Raw genomic sequence first — 20,698 nt, forward strand, 5'->3', positions numbered from 1 at the left:
TGATCACCTTTTGGCAATCGATGTAGGCTTGAAGTAAGCGAGGATACGAAGGATGACAAGCGATCTTGGTCTTGATAACACTGAGAGAAATGTTATCATCGTTTCTTCCGATCTCCGGAGCGATTGAAGCAGCCTCCGAGGACAAAGCGGAGGCGGCTGCTGAGAGAAGCTCGTCGGATCCGAAAACATCAGAGACACGATTCTCACCGGCGGATGAACATAGCAAGGCTTGGTAATCGGAAGGAAACATGAGACTCTCAGGTGACATCATCAGCACCGCCTTATCTGTGTAATCACCGGCCGAATGAAAATTGTACATTCCATCCATGACTAGTAAAAGATCGTCGGTGTGACCGACCTCAATCGTCTTCTTTATTCAATCTTTCTTCTGCAAGAATCAAGAATCGATGAAGAAGAATATGAAACCGCAAAGCTTTTGTGGTTCTACGATATTTCTATGGGAGTATTTGTTGTGTAGTAGTAGGGGAAGAGATACGGTGAAGGAGAGTGGAGGCAAGGATCATATTTTTATTTTCTCCTTTTTGCTAAAAGAAAAGAAAAAAGATAATAAAAAGTTAATGGAATGGAGAAGAAACGATAATTACGAAAAAGGGCATATGTTATAAGGCTCGATTGAGCTTCAGGCTTCATTCACAGTTCGAGTAGATAAGGCCCTCCTAACTTATAAAATCTACCAAAGGTCCAAGTCTGTGTTATGCCAGAATTAGCTATTATTGACCAACATACCCTATATTTTATGTTTAAGATCTTAAAGCGTGCGAATGTTGTTTTGTAGTAATATTGTTCGAGCGTGATTATCTAAATTCATATATGGTCAAGTTTAAAGATTATCAGTTCAAGTGGCATTGGAAAATGACCATATAAAACTTTCTGATCTTTTGTCTAAAATGAGAACAAACTCCTCAAAGACAATCACTAAAGGCAACTATACTGAATATTACCTCCCAAAGAACGTGAACCTAAACTTCTATTCCGGCAAGAAGGAATCCAAGACAAAGGATCAACTATCTTTCAAAAACAGAGATGTCGATATCAACGACTTTTAATTGCTTATATAAAAGTTTTTTAACTGACCAGAACTCGATTAGATCTTGAATTTTTTCACATTGTTTATAAGATTTAAGATACTGTTTTTTTTTTGTATCATTCGAATGCTGCAAGTTAAAAATCTAAAAACAGATTTTTTTATTCATATGTTATTTTATTATTAATAATATATTTATTAAGGCTTGTATATATCTTTGCACAAAAAGTTACGTTACATATGTCTTTTGATTTTATGCTTTTATATAAATTTTTAATTTTAAAGTCAAGTTTGTAATAATTTTTTTTTTCTAATCATTTACTTTTTTGTGCTGGTCGTTATAATCATTTTCCAAAAGTATTAATGTTTAGGTGAAAACATCATGATCGTCTTATATAATATAATTTGTTGTCCCGTGAGGAAAATTCTGAAGATATGGAAAACCGATAAAATTAACAACTATTTCTATAAGTTTTTTTTTTGATAAACCCCTTCACAATAATTTAAGATTATAGTGTGTAATTACAAACAAAATGTTAATATATAGTGTGTAACGTATAAATTGAGATATCCCTTAGTATTCTAAATGATGTATGAAATATTGACGAGTGGTTGATATCAAATATTGAAGAGAATATGGATAAGATTAGTGATGCTTTTAGCCTGTGACTTTAGATATATCATTGAGTTTGGATGTTTCGATTGTACGGAACAAACGGGTTTCAAGAAGCGAAAGTCCGTTCCTAGATAAGACCCTATGGAAATTGTTCTTCTTTTGTTGTAATTAGAATTAAATTAGTATCTAGTATCTACTAGACTACTAGTAGTATTTACTTTAGAATAGTTAATCTCTGAGTAAAGCAAGTTTGTGGATAAAATCAAGATAAACGTAGGTCTAGGTGTAGGAGCTGCAAAATCAGTGGTCTTAGGCCATCCTCATGGCTACAACACATGTGTGTTCTTAAGGGTTTTAAAATAATAAAAATGTTGAATAGTGGGTACAACTGTTCTTAAAAAATAGAAAATTGGTCTCCTGCAAAAACTGTTGAATGGTGTGTTATTAAATGTAAACCATTATTTAAATATTTTAATTTTCCTAAGACCACTACAACTGATGTGGAGTTAAAGATGCCCTTACGTCTTAGCTGATTTATATGGTTTTTTTTTGGGATAAATTGCTGATTTATATGTTTTGATGATATTCTGATATATACATCATTAAAATTATGAATGTGGTCGATGATTTATGCCAAATGTTTTTTTGTTTTTTTTGTTATATACATGATGACTTTAGCTGATGAAAATGATCCAAGTCATTATTAACAAAAATAGACATAAGCAATTAGGTATATTTGCTGATTTTTAGTATTCTATATGTAAGTTTGAAAACTGGCCGTAATTTAAAGAGAGTATCAAGAAAGAAACGAGCACTTTAATACAAAAGCGAAAGAAAGAAAAAAAAAATAAGGAGCATCTATAATATTTCGAATGGAACCATTCTTTTAGTTTTGTCGACAGCTTTTTAAGTCTATCAAATAATTTTCAATTAGGAAGTGGGATGTTCTATCATACTACTTTTAATATAAACTTTGCTTCTGTTTGTTTTTCTTCTTTCAAGGACTATAGAAAGTCATTTTCACTTTAAAGGTAGTTTGTGAACTATTGGTTGCTTTAAATCACCTAACGTATCATAAATAATCAAGGGGTAAATTAGGTTAAAGAAAGAAATGAGGTTTGAAAATGAGATTTTTTGTTTCTTTTTAGTAGTGTTAATGTATATCACTTGGATGCTGCATATTAAGTGTATTGAGCTCTCAGAACTACATGCGATGTTTTATTAGGTTCTTATAATTGGTTGTTCACCTAGCTAGGTTTCTTCTTTTAATTTCCCATCAATATATGTGTAGGCTTTGTGATTTGATTAGATTCTTCTCAATTTTCTGTACCTATCTATATAATTGTAATAATTTATCACCAAATAATGCAATACGACATAAATATATGTAACCAGATCATAAAATTCGTCTATGCCTACGGCCTACATATGCAGCCAACGTACTGAACTTACATAATTCGGTTCGTGGTCCATACTATTTGTGACCTAGGATCAGAAAAATAATTGTGGACATTTTTTCTTTTTAGTTAATTATTGAAGAAATTCACTAAGCCGCTAGCCATTTTTAGTAACCAGTGAATTTATCCAAACTAAACTCCACGTTTAAAAAGAAAAAATGGTTCCAACGTTTATCTGATCAGATTTGTATTGTAAACTAAACTCCGACGTTTTATCTAAACAGGATTTGTAAACTCCTACCCGATGACCGAGATTAGGTGCTCTAATCAGATTTTTAATTAAATAACAGGATTGGTAAACTCCTTTCGAATGTGTTTCTTTACTTCTCCCAAAAATAATAATAATAGCAAGTGTTAAAGAGTCTTTTCGTTGATGGACAGGTTGATTGACCCATCCATTTTCGGGCCATGTTTGTTCGAAAATCATCTGACACAAAGCTACGGTTTCGTATGAATCCATATAAAAAACAAACACAGGTTTGTTCCCTCCATCCCACTCCCTTGGATCTCGACCGTTGATCGCACCCAAATTTGATAGATGTTTGGATTACTATTTTATACTCATACCATCAGCTTGAACCACTTGTGAGTTGTAACACTTTTAATATTTGAATGGATAGTTATATCTGGTCCTAATGTAGCAATGGTTATAAGCGTATAGCCGACTAGTCAAGTGTTTTACATCAAATAACGGAGTAATTTAGGTTAGGTATGTCGGTATTTTAAGCTCTTTGTTTTTGGAATTTTAATATTTATGCGGTTAATGTTATTTTGTGCTGACTATTTCAGTTATCTAGACCTAATGAGTATATCAGGTTTAAATTCAAATATGACAACATAAGTGGATTTTTACTCTCATGCATTATTAAAATTCATTTGTATCAATATATAATATATATTTATATCAAGTGATACAAAACAACTTTTTCTTGTATAGTGATATATCTTAGTCTTGGAATATGATGTAGAACAAATCATTGATATGATTCGAGCAATGAGTGTAAGATATACTGTAATTGATATGATTCTATTAATGGTTTTATATGCTCACTCCTAGTCCTAAGTAATAAATAAAAATCTGCATGTGTTTTTTGTGTGGTAAAACCATAAGAATCATTTAAAATTTTCTAGTATAAAGGTTAGGAATCAGTGTTAATATCATATTTGATCGATGTTATTATAATTAGTTTTATCATATAGAGAGATTGCGGGTTTATTTGAAAGAATTCTATATTACCACTTGAACATGATTGAGCATAACAAATTAATGATTGATCTCATTAGTATAAGAAAAAAAAAACTCACATTCAAGAAGTTAAATATGAACATACCTGCAGCTATTATTGGAAAGGGACAAAGTAACCCAGAATAGATATATTTGTGGACGACAATGGACCGCAAAATTTCTGGATGAAAAAACTGATTAGAGCACCTAATATCTCGGTCTTTGTTGTTCCTAATCAAGCCTGGTATATATACTCCATCACTTCTTGATGGACGTAAGCCAAATTTTGTTTTCTAACTATACTTTTATATAAATAATTTTCCATTTTCAACCAAATTATAAAATATCATCTTTAGCCAATCTAAACGTGACAAGAAAAAACCAATCCAAATGCAGTACGTGGACATAGTCTGAGTCTGTCTGACAAACAATCTGTATGCATTTTTTTTATCGTGTTCTGTTAGCTGTAAACAAGATAAATAAATACTAATGACTAATGAGATATATTTTCATAAAATATATGGAGGAATAAACCTACTGAAATGCAGCTTAAGTAGCACGAAACATAGTGTTATATGCTTTATTGAGTTAGTAATCATATGCACCATATAGTTCTTACTTCTTAATATATAATTTGAAGTCAAAATTTTAATTTATTCAGTCTGGTCATGGAATTTATTCTTTTAGTATATATTATTACACACAAAATCTCCAACCACCATCTAAGATGTAAAAGATCTAGAATTGAACTAGTTTAGTATTACTGAAGATTTAGTATATAACCAAAACAATAATAAGAATTTTTTTTGAAAATATATAGGTCTGAATCATTTTTATTAGAGTTCGATTGATCAGCCAACTACTATTTTTAAGGTTTTAATTAATACTTCAAGATTTCGAGTTTGATGTAAATTGTTTTCAAATTTTTAGTCGAGATCCGGTCTAAATCTAGAGAGCATATAAACAAATGAAGATGCAAAAGGAAATCTTCCTTCTTAATATTAAAAAACAAACAAATAAAGGAAATTATTAGTTAAGAATATTTAACAAACTAACAAATGCACAAAGGTGCTTTCAATTATATAAAGTGCATCAGCACTGTTATAGTGTTATATGCCCACTGCGGTCGGAGAATATATGCGTCCCATATTTTTTTTAGTCAGGATTGTCTTTCACTTTACTATTGTACGTCCATGTAATCACTATTACTGTAATAACCGAGTTCTCTTATTTTTTTAAAAAAAGGAATAAAAGTCCTATTTGGTGTATACTACTAATATTATTTGTGTTCTTACAGACAAAACTGCCACGTGCGTGTTTGTGTATAAAGTATGAAGGAAACCCCAAAAATCTGGTGATGTTGTTGTGGGCATGCATTGAAACAGAAAAGAAGATCGAAACATCATCGTCATCATATGATCTATGCAAAGTGTTAAATGGTTGTTGAGTTAATAATATTCTCTTTTGTTGGGAGTGTGGTCCTTAGTTTTTTTTGTGTCTGTGGTCCATCAAAATGATATACAAACTTTGTCTTTAATTTCGTTACATAATCTTAAAATGTCTCGAAAGTTAGCTAATTAAGGTTCCGATCCAACAGAAACAAGAAAGTTGTCTCTGAATCATTCCTTCACGTTAACTTCTTTCCTTGTGGTCCTTACTTCACCAAAACGAAACAAAGAAACATAGAAGAGAAAAAATATTGGTAAAGGAAAAAAAGAAAAAGATAGAAGAGAAACGAAACCCATATAATTTCTGAAACCCTCTTGCAGTTGCTGTGGGCCTGACCCGGTTCAAGCTTCAACTTTGGTGATTCTTTGTGGGTGCAATTTTTACCAAATAATTGAACATATCATCAATATGTAAGAAATTTATGAGTCTCTACGGATTTTTTTTTTTGTTTCCAATCATTTTATATAATTTCACTAGAATATTTGATTTTAAAGCTCAATACCATTTAAAAAAAAACAAAATATACGTATAGTTAATTAATTTTGTTTCCTTTCTTTTTTTTTTTGCATTCAAGAAAATAATTTTCCTAGATAATGTAGTTGAGGTCATCAGATTGTTTAGTTATACGAAAATTAACTCATGTGGACGCAACAATGACATTACCGTAAACTTTTAGACTCTTTGTTCTAGTTTTTACGGTTGAGTAAATTAAAAATGTAGAATTAAATATACTCTCCAAGACAGCTTAACATTATAATATCATAGTATTGACTATTGAATGATAGTATATTATTATCATGGTTGAATTTAATAAACCGTTGACTTATATACTTATTAGTTATTTGTTAAATTGTCAATACAAGCTGACTTACTCACAAAGATCGATCCACATTAAAGAAAATAGATAATTTGAAAAATATCTTCAAAAATTTTCTTTAATTTATGCGTTAGTTCGTTTCTTTAACTATATTGTGTGGTCTAAGATCTTCTTTTAAACGTGGCCTAATTGTTATCGTGGTTTGTGAGCGTGAAAATCAAATATTATTCTATTTTTGTGGAATAAAAAGTTAGTTTTTTCTCATCTAGTTCATCGTTTGTTGAACGAGTTCGGTGCATATAAAAAAATAATAATACGTAATTAAGTCAAACTCCAAATTAAACGAAATAGTGCCACGTTAATCGTCGTTGATTTGTCTTTGTGAAGCTTAATTAAATAGGCCAAATAAATGTTCAAATAGCGACGGGCGAGTGCGCTCTATCTTTGACTTATCAAGACCACAATTTAGTTCCAATAAGAGTGGCATCCATAATTCTTAATTTAATTAATAAGCTTTCAACTATATGTTGACCACCTGAAAAAGGAATATTTAAGGTCACGAATTCGATAATATAAACTGATGATCGCACCACCTCTATTTAAGTGTCTCAGTTCTGATATCTCAATCATTTCATAATTTTTTTTGAATAAAATGTAAAAATTATTTGAAAAAAACGTTTTTACATCGTAATGCTACAGAAGTTTAGAATTTTTGGTAGCGTAAACAGAGCTACAATCTACTAATAAGGAGCTTATGCGACTTAACGAGTTGCCAGCCACTTAACCATGTAGTTGGAGAAGTTGCCGTTGTCGGGAAGAGAGAGTAATCGGTTGCGGACTAGCCGATCAAGGCATTTAAGAAGCAGAGCCGGTGGCACTGGTGTCTCACCGTGTGGACGATTATTGCGCTCTTTCCATTTCATAAATTATTTCTAATCATAGTCAAGCTCTAGATTGAATAAACCTCTTCTGCGTATATTTTCTTGAACCATTAACCGAACGTTCACTCTCGAGGACCTGTGGTTGTACTTGTACACCAAGCCAGTTATATATTCTATTCGTTTGGTTTAAACTTTGAAGTGTCAAAGTGAAGTGGACTCGTATCAGCCCATATAACCTACTTTTTATAATGTCAAAAGCGAAAACATAAAGCAAACGAAGATATTCCATTTTTCGTTTTCGACAAAGATATCATTCTTTTTCTTATCTGAAGAAAAATGTGTTTTTTTTGGAGATTAATTTGATTAATTCGAGAAAAAGAGTAGTTTCAAAACCATTATATATAGTGATTAGTGAACATGATGCTATTATCTTTCATGATAGTCTTTTATAAGCAAGAGATATTATTAACTACTTCATCAATTAATTAATTATGACACAACATCGAATATAAGTTGGATTACGTGAATCTTTGCCTCACTCACTCTCCGGTTCTGTAAGGAAATAATTACTAGTTTACTAACCCGACAAACATTTGTACGCATTAATTAGTGCATTACAATTTATTCATTATTCTTACTAAGAACATAATTGTACTTTTGACTCTTCCACGGCCACAGGTAACGCCGTAACGGGTTGGTTCTATTATAAGTTTATAACGTATATGTATTAATCCTTATATATATAAGAAGATACATGCTTGTTTTCAACACCTCATGTGATCGTTTAAAGTCGAACGCACAAATGTTTGTGCTGGTATCCATTTTCTCGTTTATTACCATTTATTAATTAAGAATATTTATTAATTCAAACACAAATATATATTATCGTGATATATGCAAATCGAGATCTAATTTTAGCCTTTTAGGTGCAAGTTAATTGTTTTTGGATGAAATAAAACATAACATATGTATAGCGCATAATTAAAGAAAACAAAAAGGTGCAATGATCAGTAACTTTTTCTAAGATTTTGTGATCAGTACGTATCTTCTCTTCTTTAAGTCAACGAAGATTAACGCTCCATCCAAAAATATACAAAAAGGAAAGATTTGAACTTTAGTTTTCTAACTAACAATGCTCGGATGTGCATGCATGACGCTGCTTTGGTGGTCATAAGTCATAACTACCTGTATTACAAATCTCGATCGAACAAGGCTGCAACCACGTGGTAGCTTTTGTGCATCATGGTGTATAAAACGTAGTTTACGATTTATAATGTCAAATGTTTAGAATCTCAACCTTATGCAAAATAAAGCTTGCGGAAAACGAATCAACTCATTAGGCAATAAATTTTGGCTATTGTAGATGATACATTGAACCAATTCATTCCAAATTTCCAATTAATTATGGGTTAACATATCAAACATTTAGTGGGCCGACCTTGTAAGCCTGTTAAGGTATATCACTTTGACTTTGGTGTTGGAGTAACGTAGCTATGCTTTTGAAAGCTAAGTTTAAACTTTAAAGTGTATCATCATCATCATATATATCCATTGAATCATTGATTGGTTTGATGTGCCCCACTTATTTTCAAAAAAACGAAAAATAAGTCTTACTGTTAGTACAAAACTATAATTTAGAAGTGAATTAACATAGTGGGTTTCCTCAGGTTTTGCTAGAAGGTTAGTTTGATCGTCTTTTTTGAACTAGTGCGTTCATCTTTCTTTCGTCAAATTCTCTGTCAAGTTCCGCAGTTCGTTCTACTGCAACTAGCCTCTTATTTGGGACTCTACCATTAGTGGCTCTTTCAAGTTCCGCAGTTTGTTTTTTTTTCTGTATAAGTTTTCCTCGTTTGGGTGTAGTTTCCCTCTTTTGGGCTTTAGTTTCTGGGGATATCTCTTTTTTCCTCCAGCTTAGTGTTTCAAAAACGCATCACATCCTTGTAATTCACAATCGCATTTTATAATGAAAATTTTCAGACGAAAAAAAAAGAAAAAGAATTGAATTAACATCGATATTGTCGTTAATGATTCAACAACTCATTCAGATTTTAGCCGGCGATTCAAGAAGAAGATCTAAGGACCACATTACTCCATTTATAGTGTTGGTTAACCGTTAACATATGTCCCTTTTTTTTAACAACTCATGCATGGTTCATAGAATGATAGAATCATAGTTCATTCCTTATACTCCTCGACCACAAATTTTAGTAGTCATTCTTTTAAGGTGACAAAATTAGTGAATTACTGTCTTCTATTTTTGAAACTTAGACAATTGTTATTTTTATGTTGGATCCATAATTCCATATCCATGATAATCGAATGGCATTGACGTAATTATGTTGGAAGTCAAGTTCTCTCTATTTCACCGTCAAAACAGTTAAAAGGGTAAATAAGAGAGAGACAAACACACACTCTCTCTCTCCCCATTTATGTATCAAACTGATAAGGATAAGGCCGTAATTGGCTATTCCAATTTCCAAATATAGCTAACTAGCTTCCACATAACTCACTTCTCAAAACTATTAAAGATAATAAATTACATTACATTTTCTAAGTCATCATTTCACATGACTTTATTCGGTTTATATATATAAAAATACAATGAACAATAAAAACTTTTGAATTTTTTTAAACTGACACGTGATGATTAGACATCCTACTACGCTGTCGAGAAACTCAACTTATTCTTAAACGCAAATTTCAAATCGCTAAAACCAACGTTTGAACACGCAACGATAACTCTCTCCGCCGCATGACTTTTATTATTCCAAATAGCGTTTGCGTTTGGCAGAGTCCTCCACTTACAAAGCTTCCCTCCTTCTCCAATCTCCGCCGCCACAATCTCTCCGCCATTCTCCGCCGCATCGTGTATATAGACCATATCCCCAACCGCGTTAAACGCTAACGACGTTAACGGCCAGTCAGAATCAGCTCCTCTGAGTTTATCCAAACACGCCTCAGGCATAGATCCAATCGATTCGAATCTAGAATCCATCGGCGACTCGTCGGAAACTATAACTTCCCAAAGCTCGATTCCCGTCGGATTATCCTCGTCGCCGGTGATCCCAGCCATGATTAGGCTCTCGCCGGAGAATCCAATCGAACGAAAGTACAATCCACACCCGCCGGGACAGAGATCGAGAAGCCTCGTCCACGTTCTGGTTTCCGGATCGAAGCTAAACGCGACGCCTGTACTCTTCTCCGTCACGAACATCTTCTCCGAACTCGCCGCTACGGAAAGCCACGTGGCAGACGCGGATGCGTAGAGAGAATCCGGCATCGACTCGCATCTCTCCCACGCGCCGTCGTGGAATAGCTCCACGGCGAACTTATCCTCCTCGAAATCGCAAACGCCGCCGGCTACGATCAGGCTTCGTCCGACTACAGCCACGATCGGATCAATCCTCCAAACTCTCGGCGGTGCCACGTGTCGCCAAGTCAGATGAAACGCGTCGGTCGAGAAGGATAACCCCGACGGAGACAAAGCGTAGAGCAAGGTGGAGTGAGACGAACGAGCGACGGACACGTGTTCGACGGGAGATGATGACGTGGAAGTGAGCTCGATCCATGAATCAGACTTGGGATCGTAAGCCATCGCCGTCTTCGGCATGGTGTACGGCGGAGAAGTCTTCTGAGTGTAGAGGAGCAACCACGTTAATGTTTTGAAACGGCGGAGGGAGAAGAAGACGGCGCGGTTCCATGATTTGGAGACTTGGGAAGCGGAGTCGAGGTCGAGGAGTGGTAGATAAGAGAGGATTGATTCGAGTACGTCTCCTTCAATGGAACCTTCTTCTTCTTCTTCTTCACCATTGTCCTTCTTATTCTCCATTTGTGGCTAATGCAGTTTTTATCCATTTGTCAAAAAAAAAAAGTCTTTATATAGAGAATTAGTACACGTGGTCGGTGGTTCTAGTTTTTCATGTCTTACTATATATTATACTGTATAGAAATCACATGTACAGTTTTTTTATACATAACAACAAACCGTATTATTACTGTATGAGTTTTATCCAAACGGGTAAATCTTATCAATCCACCAAAACGACTAAAATCATAAATGTACATTGACCAACAACGCAACAGCTACTTACTATATGACCTCTCTGCTGTCCCCCCGCGGTATCAATGAGTTTATCCGATCAGGACCAATGAATCATATTTCGGAGTGGAGCCAAATTATACTTCTCGTCAGCGTAACTCATCTTAATACCAAATTGTGCTCAGAAAGGGTTCCAAATCAATGGTCATTTGTGATACTAGCTAGAAACACTTAACAATGTTTATGTTGTGTATGCTTTTTTCGTGTGTGTGTGTGTGTTAATTATGTAAATGTATACTTGTTTCAAATCTGAAGAAATAAATGAATTAAATAATACAAACATGAAGAAACAGAGTACATGTCAAGCCTGTACCATTTGGCTACCTCCCCAGGGACCATATCCCAATTAGGCAATCACTCTCACTGTTTGATAAGGCACAGATAAGGAGATATATCAAGAACAATGAGCACAAACCACAAATTAGAATGACCAGGAGAAAAGATGCTATAATTGATAGACCAACCAATAAATAGTTAACTACTCATCACCTACTTACATGATAAGGCTTGAGAAAGACATATGAGATATCACCAACACGTGATTGGAGGGATGAAGAATTTAAATCTATAAGCACTTCGTTTGACACTTGAGGTTTGGAGTATGTTTACAACATTTACACAAAACAAAGATGAAATTACATAGTAACACTATTGGCTCTATTTTAGTCTTTCCCTCAGCTTCCTAACTATCTTGTCAACGGGCAAAGATCCCACTGGACCCACCGGATCAAGTGATTCATCATCAGAACTCTCGTCGTCAAAGTCATCGTCTATGTCACTATAATACTCTTCTGACCGATCCTTGTCTTCCACGTAATCCTCGGCTGCACCATCACTATTCGTCAAGACCATAGCTGTGAAAGTGTGTTCTGCAGCCAGTGAAGTGCCTTCTATCTCTTCCACCTTCTTCAATAGATCGTCCGGACCTAGGTTAAGCTCTTCAAGAATCACTGCCTTGGATGATTCCAACGCCCGTTTCCAGAGAGAGATCATTTTGGGGCTTGAGATCACTGTCTTTGGATCAGACACAGTTTCTTCTTTACTGGGTTTGTCTGAAAAGCAAATAACAGACGAAAGGTATATGAGAAGCATTTTTTTGGAATTAGCATCTGGACAAAGGTTGTTGATTTCTCCAGATAGTACGATGATTGAAAACTATAAACACGTAAGTGGTTTATGAGTTCTCAAGAATTTAATACCTGAGGGATCAAGTTCATTCGCTTTGTTGGTCTTAGAAAGGTTCGGAATTAAAGGATTGTCCAGAAATCGGGACTTCCACTCTCGTCCTCTCCACATGAGTATTTGCTCATTATCGAAAGACAGAAGCACGCAAGGAACTAACTCCTGGTAAATGAAGAGAAACCTTTTCAGATTAATAGAATAATGTCGGATGATGAAGCCTTGGCAACCGAACATGAAAACCAAAATTACGAGATAGAACATGAAACCAAGTTTAATGCTGAAAAATACTCCAACACGAACTTATAAGAAACCAGATGCAAAAGTGATCGTCCAAAAGTGATTCCACTGAAGATGCAAAGCTGAGCAAAGTATAGATGCAAAAAAAAAGAAAAACCTGAAGGATTCATAGACCTTAAGCTTAGCGCCTATCTTCTTATAATCGCTAGGTTCAAGTCCTGGGCAATCAATTTTCACCAAGGAACTCAGTTCGAAGGCATCTCTAACATCTTTGACCAGCGACACGTAGACTCCATTTTTAGCTGCAATGCAAAACAGAGACAAGAATAGTAAATATATAACCAAGTGCCTAACCTCTTCTTACACACTACGTGCCAATTGACTTCAATGAATACCGAAAGTAAAAAAACAAGAAAAAAGCTTTGACGGTAAGATATACTTACACAACTTGCAGATGGGCCTAAGAGACTTTCCCTTCACCCTGAACTCATGAGTTTCTTCTTTAGTCAATCCTTCAGGAACTTCTTGTATAAGCTTTGGATAAACAGGAGCTGCTGGCTTCCACAACATCAACGGATACTGTGGACGTGTGCGGTAGTTGTAATTTCTACCCCTGAAAAGGTACACTACACCTCCAACTCTGTGAATGATCTCTCCTCCTGTCTTTTCCTAGATAAGATCAACAGAAAAAGAGACTGAAAAGTTTAAAAAACTAGACGAGCCGGTCCATCACTAGTTCAACAATACGAAATAAACATACTCTCTCAAGTCACAAAACATCAACTATCAAAAGATAAAACTTGGATTAAGATATCAAAGAACCCAAATCTTTCTAGTTCTAGTCTCCACTGAAACAAAGGTTCTAGCTCTACAAAAACTGCTAATCAAGAAACTAACAATTACCAAAAAAATACATCAATCAAGAATCGTAAACAGATACCTCAAGAACACGACACACGTTATTCATATCAACAGTAGGAACTCCTTTACATCGAACTTTACAAACACGTCGTCTCTTCCAATGAGAATGTATCAATTCCAACATATTATGTGTAAATCCATCTCTTCCTATAACAAAAACACACCCACACAAATCAAATCCAAATAAGTCAAAAACTTGAAATCTCCAAAACTCCTAAAATTCAAAACAACAACACACTCACCCAAATTAACCTGACGATTATCATGCATATGAGGCTTAATCAACATCCCTTTCTCCCATCTCTTCAACGGCTCTCCTAAAATCTCATCTCTATTCATCCCTTCTTTAGGATACCTCCCAAACGGCAACGGCCCAGGCATTTCAACATACTTAACCCCAGATTTCCCCGCCGGCGGTGGGTTGAACGAATCGAACAACGGAATCTTCTTCTTCGATTTCTTCAACGGCGCTTTCCCAGTCCACGGTCTCGGCATCGTCGGAGGCGCGAACGGCATAAACGCCGGTTCGCGTATCCCAACCGGTTTAACCTTCGGAGTCTCAGAGTAACTGAACTGAAACTCGAACGGAGCACCGGGAAGCTGGTAGGAGACGCCGGAATCTCCGATTACGATTGTACGGTCGCCGTCTGAGGAGATAACTCCTTCTTTAACCGGTTTGTAGTATCTGGTTCGGTGATGTGGAAGCTTTAGAGCTGGATTCGATTGTGGTGGTTTCTTCGTCTGTGTATCGGTTTGATGGTTAGTTTTCGGATTACGATCTCGACGAGACGGTGCGTATTTGGGAATCGATATCGGCGGCGGAGGTGGCCGGAATGTTCCTGATGATGATGAATCCGCCGTCGAAGGTAGTGAAGAGAAGAGGTTGATGTCTCGTAGTGATGATACAATCGCCATTGATGATAGATAACGAATCAAACCCAGAAGGATAAAAAATCAATTTTAAATGATCTTAATCAAATCAAAACGGCTTCGTTTTGAGTTATGGGCTTACATCTAAAATTGGGCCTAAGGCCCATATATTTACTCGAAACCCTAAATTTCTCTGTTGAGTGAACCATATAAAAGCATTTGTTAAAGCTCTCATCGTCTTCCTCCGAGCAGAAACCGCAAAAAAAAAAAATGCAGATCTTTGTGAAAACCCTAACGGGGAAGACGATAACACTAGAGGTTGAGTCATCAGACACGATCGACAATGTGAAAGCGAAGATCCAAGACAAGGAAGGGATCCCACCGGATCAGCAGCGTCTGATCTTTGCCGGGAAACAGCTGGAAGACGGGAGAACGCTAGCCGATTACAACATCCAGAAAGAGTCGACGCTTCATTTGGTGCTGCGTCTGAGGGGAGGTGCGAAGAAGAGGAAGAAGAAGACGTACACGAAGCCAAAGAAGATCAAGCACGTGCACAAGAAGGTGAAGCTAGCGGTTCTGCAGTTTTACAAGGTTGATGGGAGTGGTAAGGTTCAGAGGCTGAGGAAAGAGTGTCCTTCTGTTAGTTGTGGTCCTGGTACGTTCATGGCGAGTCATTTCGATAGGCATTACTGTGGCAAGTGTGGGACTACTTACGTGTTCAAGACGCCTGATGAAGAGTGATTAGGTTATGTCATGTTTTTTTTTTTGTCTTTTTTTGTTTTTGTTTTGAAGTATCAGTTTTTTTGATTTTGGAATTTAGATTGGATATGTTTAATTCAGATATTTGAGATGGGTTTGCTCTATAGAGGATACTTTAAAATCGTTGCATCAATACATTTATATTATCTTTGATTAGAAACGTTCTTACTTCTGATTGATCTTGAATGGTTGTAGAATTAGGATGCTGTGATGAATCAGTGTATTGCTTGATCTTCTTGTTCAAACGTAGCTTTAGCTTTGGATTGACTTTTGCTATTTGCAATGAAAGTTGATTCTGAGTGGTGTAGTGTATTGATTTAGTTTATGTTGAATAATCACAGTTGATTCTAATCATATAATTGCACAAATGTCTTAACTTTTGGTTGTTGTTGGCTCTGATAACATGTTTGCTTAAGATCGGTTTTAGATTCTCTTGGAACGTTTTATCTTGATTTCAAAGCTTCTCTTCTATGTTTGGTTATAGTTAGATTTGGACCTATCTATCATTTTGTCTTTAGTCTAAAGATTTTCTTTTTTTATTAAGTTGTCATGTTAAAGTTTGAGTTTGGTATAAGTTAGAAATTGTAAGTTTTATATGGGGAAGAACGTTAAAACCAAAAATCCTCATCTCTTTCAGACTTTCACTATTAACATGTTGTGTGAAATCTCATTCAAACCTCTCAAACGTACACCACACATCAAAGGACTTGAGATCGAAATTTTTGACTCTGTGTTTTGGCTGATTAAAGTGTGAGCTCAATCAAAAATTCAAAATGGGTCAAAAATGTCCAGTCTGGGCTTGTGTAATTGCATTGGATTCTCCACACACAAATTATACAAGTGGGTAGGAAATTGAGTAAAAGATATTATGTAAAGTCTTTTTCTTGTGGTTGAACACAATATCGGAGATGAGAGTAAGTGAGACAGAGAGAGCAATAAAGAGAGGGACAGTAGAAATAACATGACTGAGAGTCTGAGAGAGTGAGAGAGAGAGAGAGAGAGAGAGAGAGAGAGAGAGAGAGAGAGAGAGAGAGAGAGAGAGAGAGAGCAGTGAAACTTGAAGAAAGATTGAGAGAGAGTGAGAAGAGTTTGGGTAAAATGGTCAAAAAAAACAGTTAGCAAAATTGTGAGAGAAGAAAGATAAAATCCTAAGATTCCGAGTTACTAAAAGTGATGAGTCTCCTAGAAACACCCGCACTAGTCTCAACTCACTGCACTTTCATTTTCACTCTCACTTCAACCTAAAAAACTCCAATGACTGTTGAGTTTGTGAGAGATTCAATAACTCCCATTTAAAGAGACAACTACACATGAGACAAAGAGGCATTTCTTTCTCAACCTCACTTGTTTTTTTCTTTCTAACTTGCAAACCAAACCACACCACATCATTTATTAAATGGTCTCTCTTCGATCTACTGTCTCTCAACTTTTATGCAACGTGGGTTTTCATTTTTTACATAGTTCATTTTAACACTACATTTTAACCATTTTTTTTTCTTATTCTATTAATTGTTCAAACATTGTTACAAAACTTACAATAATTCACATATGATCTCTTGCACGGTATATATAGAAAATGAACATATAAACAGAAGGAACGTAAAATGGTTTTCAAGCTAAGGGAGCTTATACGTGTGTGTTTAAAATGTACTTTGGACAACGTAACAAAATCTCTCTTCTAATGGTAAACTCTCATAACGTATATGTATAATTTTCATATGTATGCGTGTGTGACTCTGTGAGTGTCACACTAATGCATTTATATAACGGGAACCGGATCTTAATTAAAGAAAAGTCAAGTAAATGGTCTCTAGAACTCCATCATCAACAAAATATTATATACATCATTTTTTTAAGAGAAGAAATTGTAGTTTAATACTACTATACTATTAAGGAGTTAGGAATATGATTAATAGAAAGAATGAGAATCATTTTCTGCTTACAGCTCATCGAGACGATGTAGATTCCAATTATTAGAAGTGAGATAGTGACACACATAAGATGAATTGAGTTGTGCATTTTAACATATAACAAAGCATTCCACATGAAATATTTAATTATGTATTTTACATTAATGATATATAAAATACCTATCTCTCTATCTATATATACACATTCACCCACACACATACATATATCTCCTATCATTCATCGTACACACACACACATACTCTCTCTCTCTCTCTCTATGACAAAAATCCCCAACATGACGACAACACTCAACAATCTGTTTGATCTGCCGGGGCAGATTTGCCATGTCCAGTGTGGTTTTTGCACCACTATTTTGCTGGTATACCTTTAACTTCTTCTCTCCGTCCTTCTATTTATGTTTATGATCATGAAATTTGATGAATTAATATATATGTGTTCCAGGTGAGTGTACCGTACACAAGCCTATCTATGGTTGTGACTGTGAGATGTGGACACTGCACAAGCCTTCTCTCTGTCAATTTGATGAAGGCTTCCTTCATTCCTCTCCATCTCCTTGCTTCTCTGTCAAATCTCGATGAGGTTCCCATTACATCTATACATATATATAGACAAACATATGCATCTATAGTGTATATATTTGATCAATCTACAGTTCATGATTATATATATGTATACGTGTGCAGGCGGGAAAAGAGGAGGTCGCGGCAACGGATGGTGTGGAAGAAGAAGCATTGAAGGTGAATTCTCTGGAGAAGGAGAACAGTCCAACGACTTTGGTTTCATCTTCAGACAATGAAGATGAAGACGTGTCTCGTGTTTACCAAGTTGTCAATAAACGTACGTTTGAGTGTATATATTCAATTTAAAATTTTAGTTTTGTGATCTCTCTGCTTTAATTAGTTTGATCAGTCTAGTTAATGTTTTTGAATTTGTATACACAGCACCCGAGAAACGACAAAGAGCTCCTTCAGCTTACAATTGCTTCATCAAGTAAGAGATCAATCCAACTCACTACCTTTTCATGTGTAAGTGTATTTTTACAAAATTGTAACAAGCTTTTGAGCTAATTGGTTTCCCTTTTGGGTGTTGATTTGGAGTAGGGAAGAGATCAGGAGGTTAAAGGCTCAGAATCCAAGCATGGCTCACAAGGAAGCTTTCAGCCTAGCTGCTAAAAATGTACTTAAAGCTTAATTAATCTAAAAAACAAAAAATACCCTACTTTAGTTTTCATCTTAATTATAGTCCTTTTAATTGAGAGATCTAGTCTAATAACATTTTGTGATTTTGGGTATGGTGAAGTGGGCTCATTTCCCTCCAGTGCACAACAAGAGAGCTGCTTCTGATCATTGTTTTTGTGTGGAAGATAACAATGCAATACCATCATGCAATGCTCTCGAGGTAATTCCAGTAATTAACTAGTTATGTTTTATCCTTGTTGTTAACTTGCTTGACAAAAAAATTCAACAACAAGTTTCATTTCCAAAGCAAGCAAAATAAGCATTAATCCAAATAGCATCACTTTCAGTAAAACTTTCAGAACCCTAGCTAGAGTAATTATTTACTGATGATTATAAGAGTGAAGTCAAGGAGAAAGGGGTAGTGAGAATATCATTGATTCTCAACTACTACAATGTGTGAAAATTTATGACCTAAAACCTATTTATAGTATTGAAGCTTCCACTGCACACAGTTTACTTTTCTAGAAACCCATTCAACTAATTAAAGCGTTGGAGCTGAATATGTATACCTTTCAATTAATATACCAATTAATTGTTGAAATGTTTTGGATGCAGCAGGACCATGAAGAAAGCAATAATGGGTTCCGAGAGAGAAAGGCTCAGAGGCATTCCATATGGGGGAAATCTCCATTTGAGTAATAACAACTTGGCTTATGATGGACTTTAACAAGAAAATTAAATAATTAATAATCGCGTATGAAAATGTGACCGTGACCATTTTCTTTTAGGGTTTGATTAATTATGTTGCTTTAGGGTTTCTGTTGTTGGAGAGAGAGAGAGAGAGAGAAGAAGAAGAAGAATATGAAACGTACGTAGGATTTGTGTTTTTCGAGAACAGTCTTGGGAATGAGCGAGTTTGTTCAGTGATTTTGTACTTCTCAACTTTGAACTCTTAATTTATGAAGACATTGACTCTATATACCAAATCCTACGTACTACTTTTGCATTCATGACTTATTTCGTGAATATGTTTTGACTTTTGACATTCCATGATACATTTATAACATTAAGACATTCCATGTTTTGGAGTAGTATACTTCTTGAGAATCTTGACGTACGTTGCTTAATGTTATACCGTATGTAGCTTGAAAATGCTATTTCTTAAATAAAAAATACCCCAAGTCCGATCTATCTTGTATACTATACGGCAATCTTAATTGAGTAGTTGAACCGACCAAAAGTGGTCCAAAACAAACGTCTCATTTTTGCAAATACACTGACTGCAACGCATGAATATAATTGAAAAAACCATGGTTAAACTTGTCACATAACAAAACTCGTTAATGTGTATCTATCTATCTATATATATATATATATATATATATATATATCGTCCCCAATTGGGATTTGGGAGTAGTAAATTAAAAATAATCGAATCAGATTAATATATGTAGCATTTCAGAACATATTGGTGTCTTAATCTCTAACACTTGATAAAAAATTATATATACATGTTTACTATTCCCATAGCAACCATTTGACCCATATTAAGATGATACTAGTAAGTTAGTGAGTATGATGTCAAACACAGATGATAGTGATTAGTGAGTACTTGTGTATATACGCAAGGCTTTTTTAGTTTTTTTCAATAACAGCCTTTAGAGGTACTTTATGCTAAAATAATATTTCGTTGTGTATTTGAAATATATTTAATATTGATTACCTTTTTTTATTCATAACTATACAATTAAAAAATGATTAATTCTCTAAATTTTTTTATAAAAAAAGTATAGGTTATTTTCTAAAATAGAGTAATATATTTGTTTACTTTTTTGAGTTTTGAAGTCACAACTCACAACTACTTTCGTTTTATATTATTTCAATAAAAAAAATATATATATTAACAAATGGAGTTAAGTAGGTATTTTGTGCACGTTTTCCCAATCTGATTACAGGGGTAATATAGTAAATCTACGTATGTTTCGTTGGCACCGCGCGGCTCTCAACAACCTCATTCTTAAAAAAAAAAC

General features: G+C 34.9%; 4 protein-coding genes across 5 annotated transcripts; 2 read left to right on the plus strand and 2 right to left on the minus strand.

The window, feature by feature from the left end:
* LOC104776466 (F-box/kelch-repeat protein At1g23390-like) lies at nucleotides 9,974-11,353 on the minus strand. Its single transcript, XM_010500545.2, has one exon. The coding sequence runs from the start codon at nucleotides 11,317-11,319 to the stop codon at nucleotides 10,150-10,152; it is 1,170 nt and encodes a 389-aa protein (XP_010498847.1). The 5' UTR covers nucleotides 11,320-11,353; the 3' UTR covers nucleotides 9,974-10,149.
* LOC104776467 (CRS2-associated factor 2, chloroplastic) lies at nucleotides 12,132-14,858 on the minus strand. Its single transcript, XM_010500546.2, has 6 exons — nucleotides 14,172-14,858; nucleotides 13,949-14,076; nucleotides 13,452-13,677; nucleotides 13,183-13,310; nucleotides 12,789-12,933; nucleotides 12,132-12,641 (listed from the first exon to the last, which is right to left on the minus strand). The coding sequence occupies exons 1-6, from the start codon at nucleotides 14,842-14,844 to the stop codon at nucleotides 12,247-12,249; spliced, it is 1,695 nt and encodes a 564-aa protein (XP_010498848.1). The 5' UTR covers nucleotides 14,845-14,858; the 3' UTR covers nucleotides 12,132-12,246.
* On the plus strand, nucleotides 15,027-15,714 carry LOC104776468 (ubiquitin-40S ribosomal protein S27a-1). The gene has a single exon (XM_010500547.2). It carries the CDS (start codon nucleotides 15,070-15,072, stop codon nucleotides 15,538-15,540), a length of 471 nt encoding a protein of 156 aa, XP_010498849.1. The 5' UTR covers nucleotides 15,027-15,069; the 3' UTR covers nucleotides 15,541-15,714.
* LOC104776469 (axial regulator YABBY 4-like) lies at nucleotides 17,692-19,619 on the plus strand. 2 transcript variants are annotated; one of them, XM_010500549.2, is made up of 7 exons: nucleotides 17,692-17,848; nucleotides 17,932-18,069; nucleotides 18,174-18,327; nucleotides 18,432-18,480; nucleotides 18,591-18,666; nucleotides 18,790-18,888; nucleotides 19,287-19,619. In XM_010500549.2, exons 1-7 carry the CDS (start codon nucleotides 17,747-17,749, stop codon nucleotides 19,365-19,367), a joined length of 699 nt encoding a protein of 232 aa, XP_010498851.1. In that variant the 5' UTR covers nucleotides 17,692-17,746; the 3' UTR covers nucleotides 19,368-19,619. The 2 variants fall into 2 exon arrangements, with proteins under 2 accessions (XP_010498851.1, XP_010498850.1); XM_010500548.1 differs by having other exon boundaries at nucleotides 17,717-17,848; nucleotides 19,284-19,619.

Source organism: Camelina sativa, chromosome 3 (assembly GCF_000633955.1).
Source record: "Camelina sativa cultivar DH55 chromosome 3, Cs, whole genome shotgun sequence".
NCBI classification, from domain to species: Eukaryota; Viridiplantae; Streptophyta; class Magnoliopsida; order Brassicales; family Brassicaceae; genus Camelina; species Camelina sativa.

Coding starts and splice junctions, on each gene's coding strand:
- LOC104776466 (XM_010500545.2), bottom strand. CDS start 11,319: ATGGAGAATAAGAAGGACAATGGTGAAGAAGAAGAAGAAGAAGGTTCC.
- LOC104776467 (XM_010500546.2), bottom strand. CDS start 14,844: ATGGCGATTGTATCATCACTACGAGACATCAACCTCTTCTCTTCACTA. Junction 13,311..13,451: donor TAGGCCCATCTGCAAGTTGT/GTAAGTATATCT, acceptor TTTGCATTGCAG/CTAAAAATGGAGTCTACGTG. Junction 12,642..12,788: donor GAATGAACTTGATCCCTCAG/GTATTAAATTCT, acceptor TTTGCTTTTCAG/ACAAACCCAGTAAAGAAGAA.
- LOC104776468 (XM_010500547.2), top strand. CDS start 15,070: ATGCAGATCTTTGTGAAAACCCTAACGGGGAAGACGATAACACTAGAG.
- LOC104776469 (XM_010500548.1), top strand. CDS start 17,747: ATGACAAAAATCCCCAACATGACGACAACACTCAACAATCTGTTTGAT. Junction 18,328..18,431: donor TTACCAAGTTGTCAATAAAC/GTACGTTTGAGT, acceptor TTGTATACACAG/CACCCGAGAAACGACAAAGA. Junction 18,889..19,283: donor CATCATGCAATGCTCTCGAG/GTAATTCCAGTA, acceptor TTTTGGATGCAG/CAGGACCATGAAGAAAGCAA.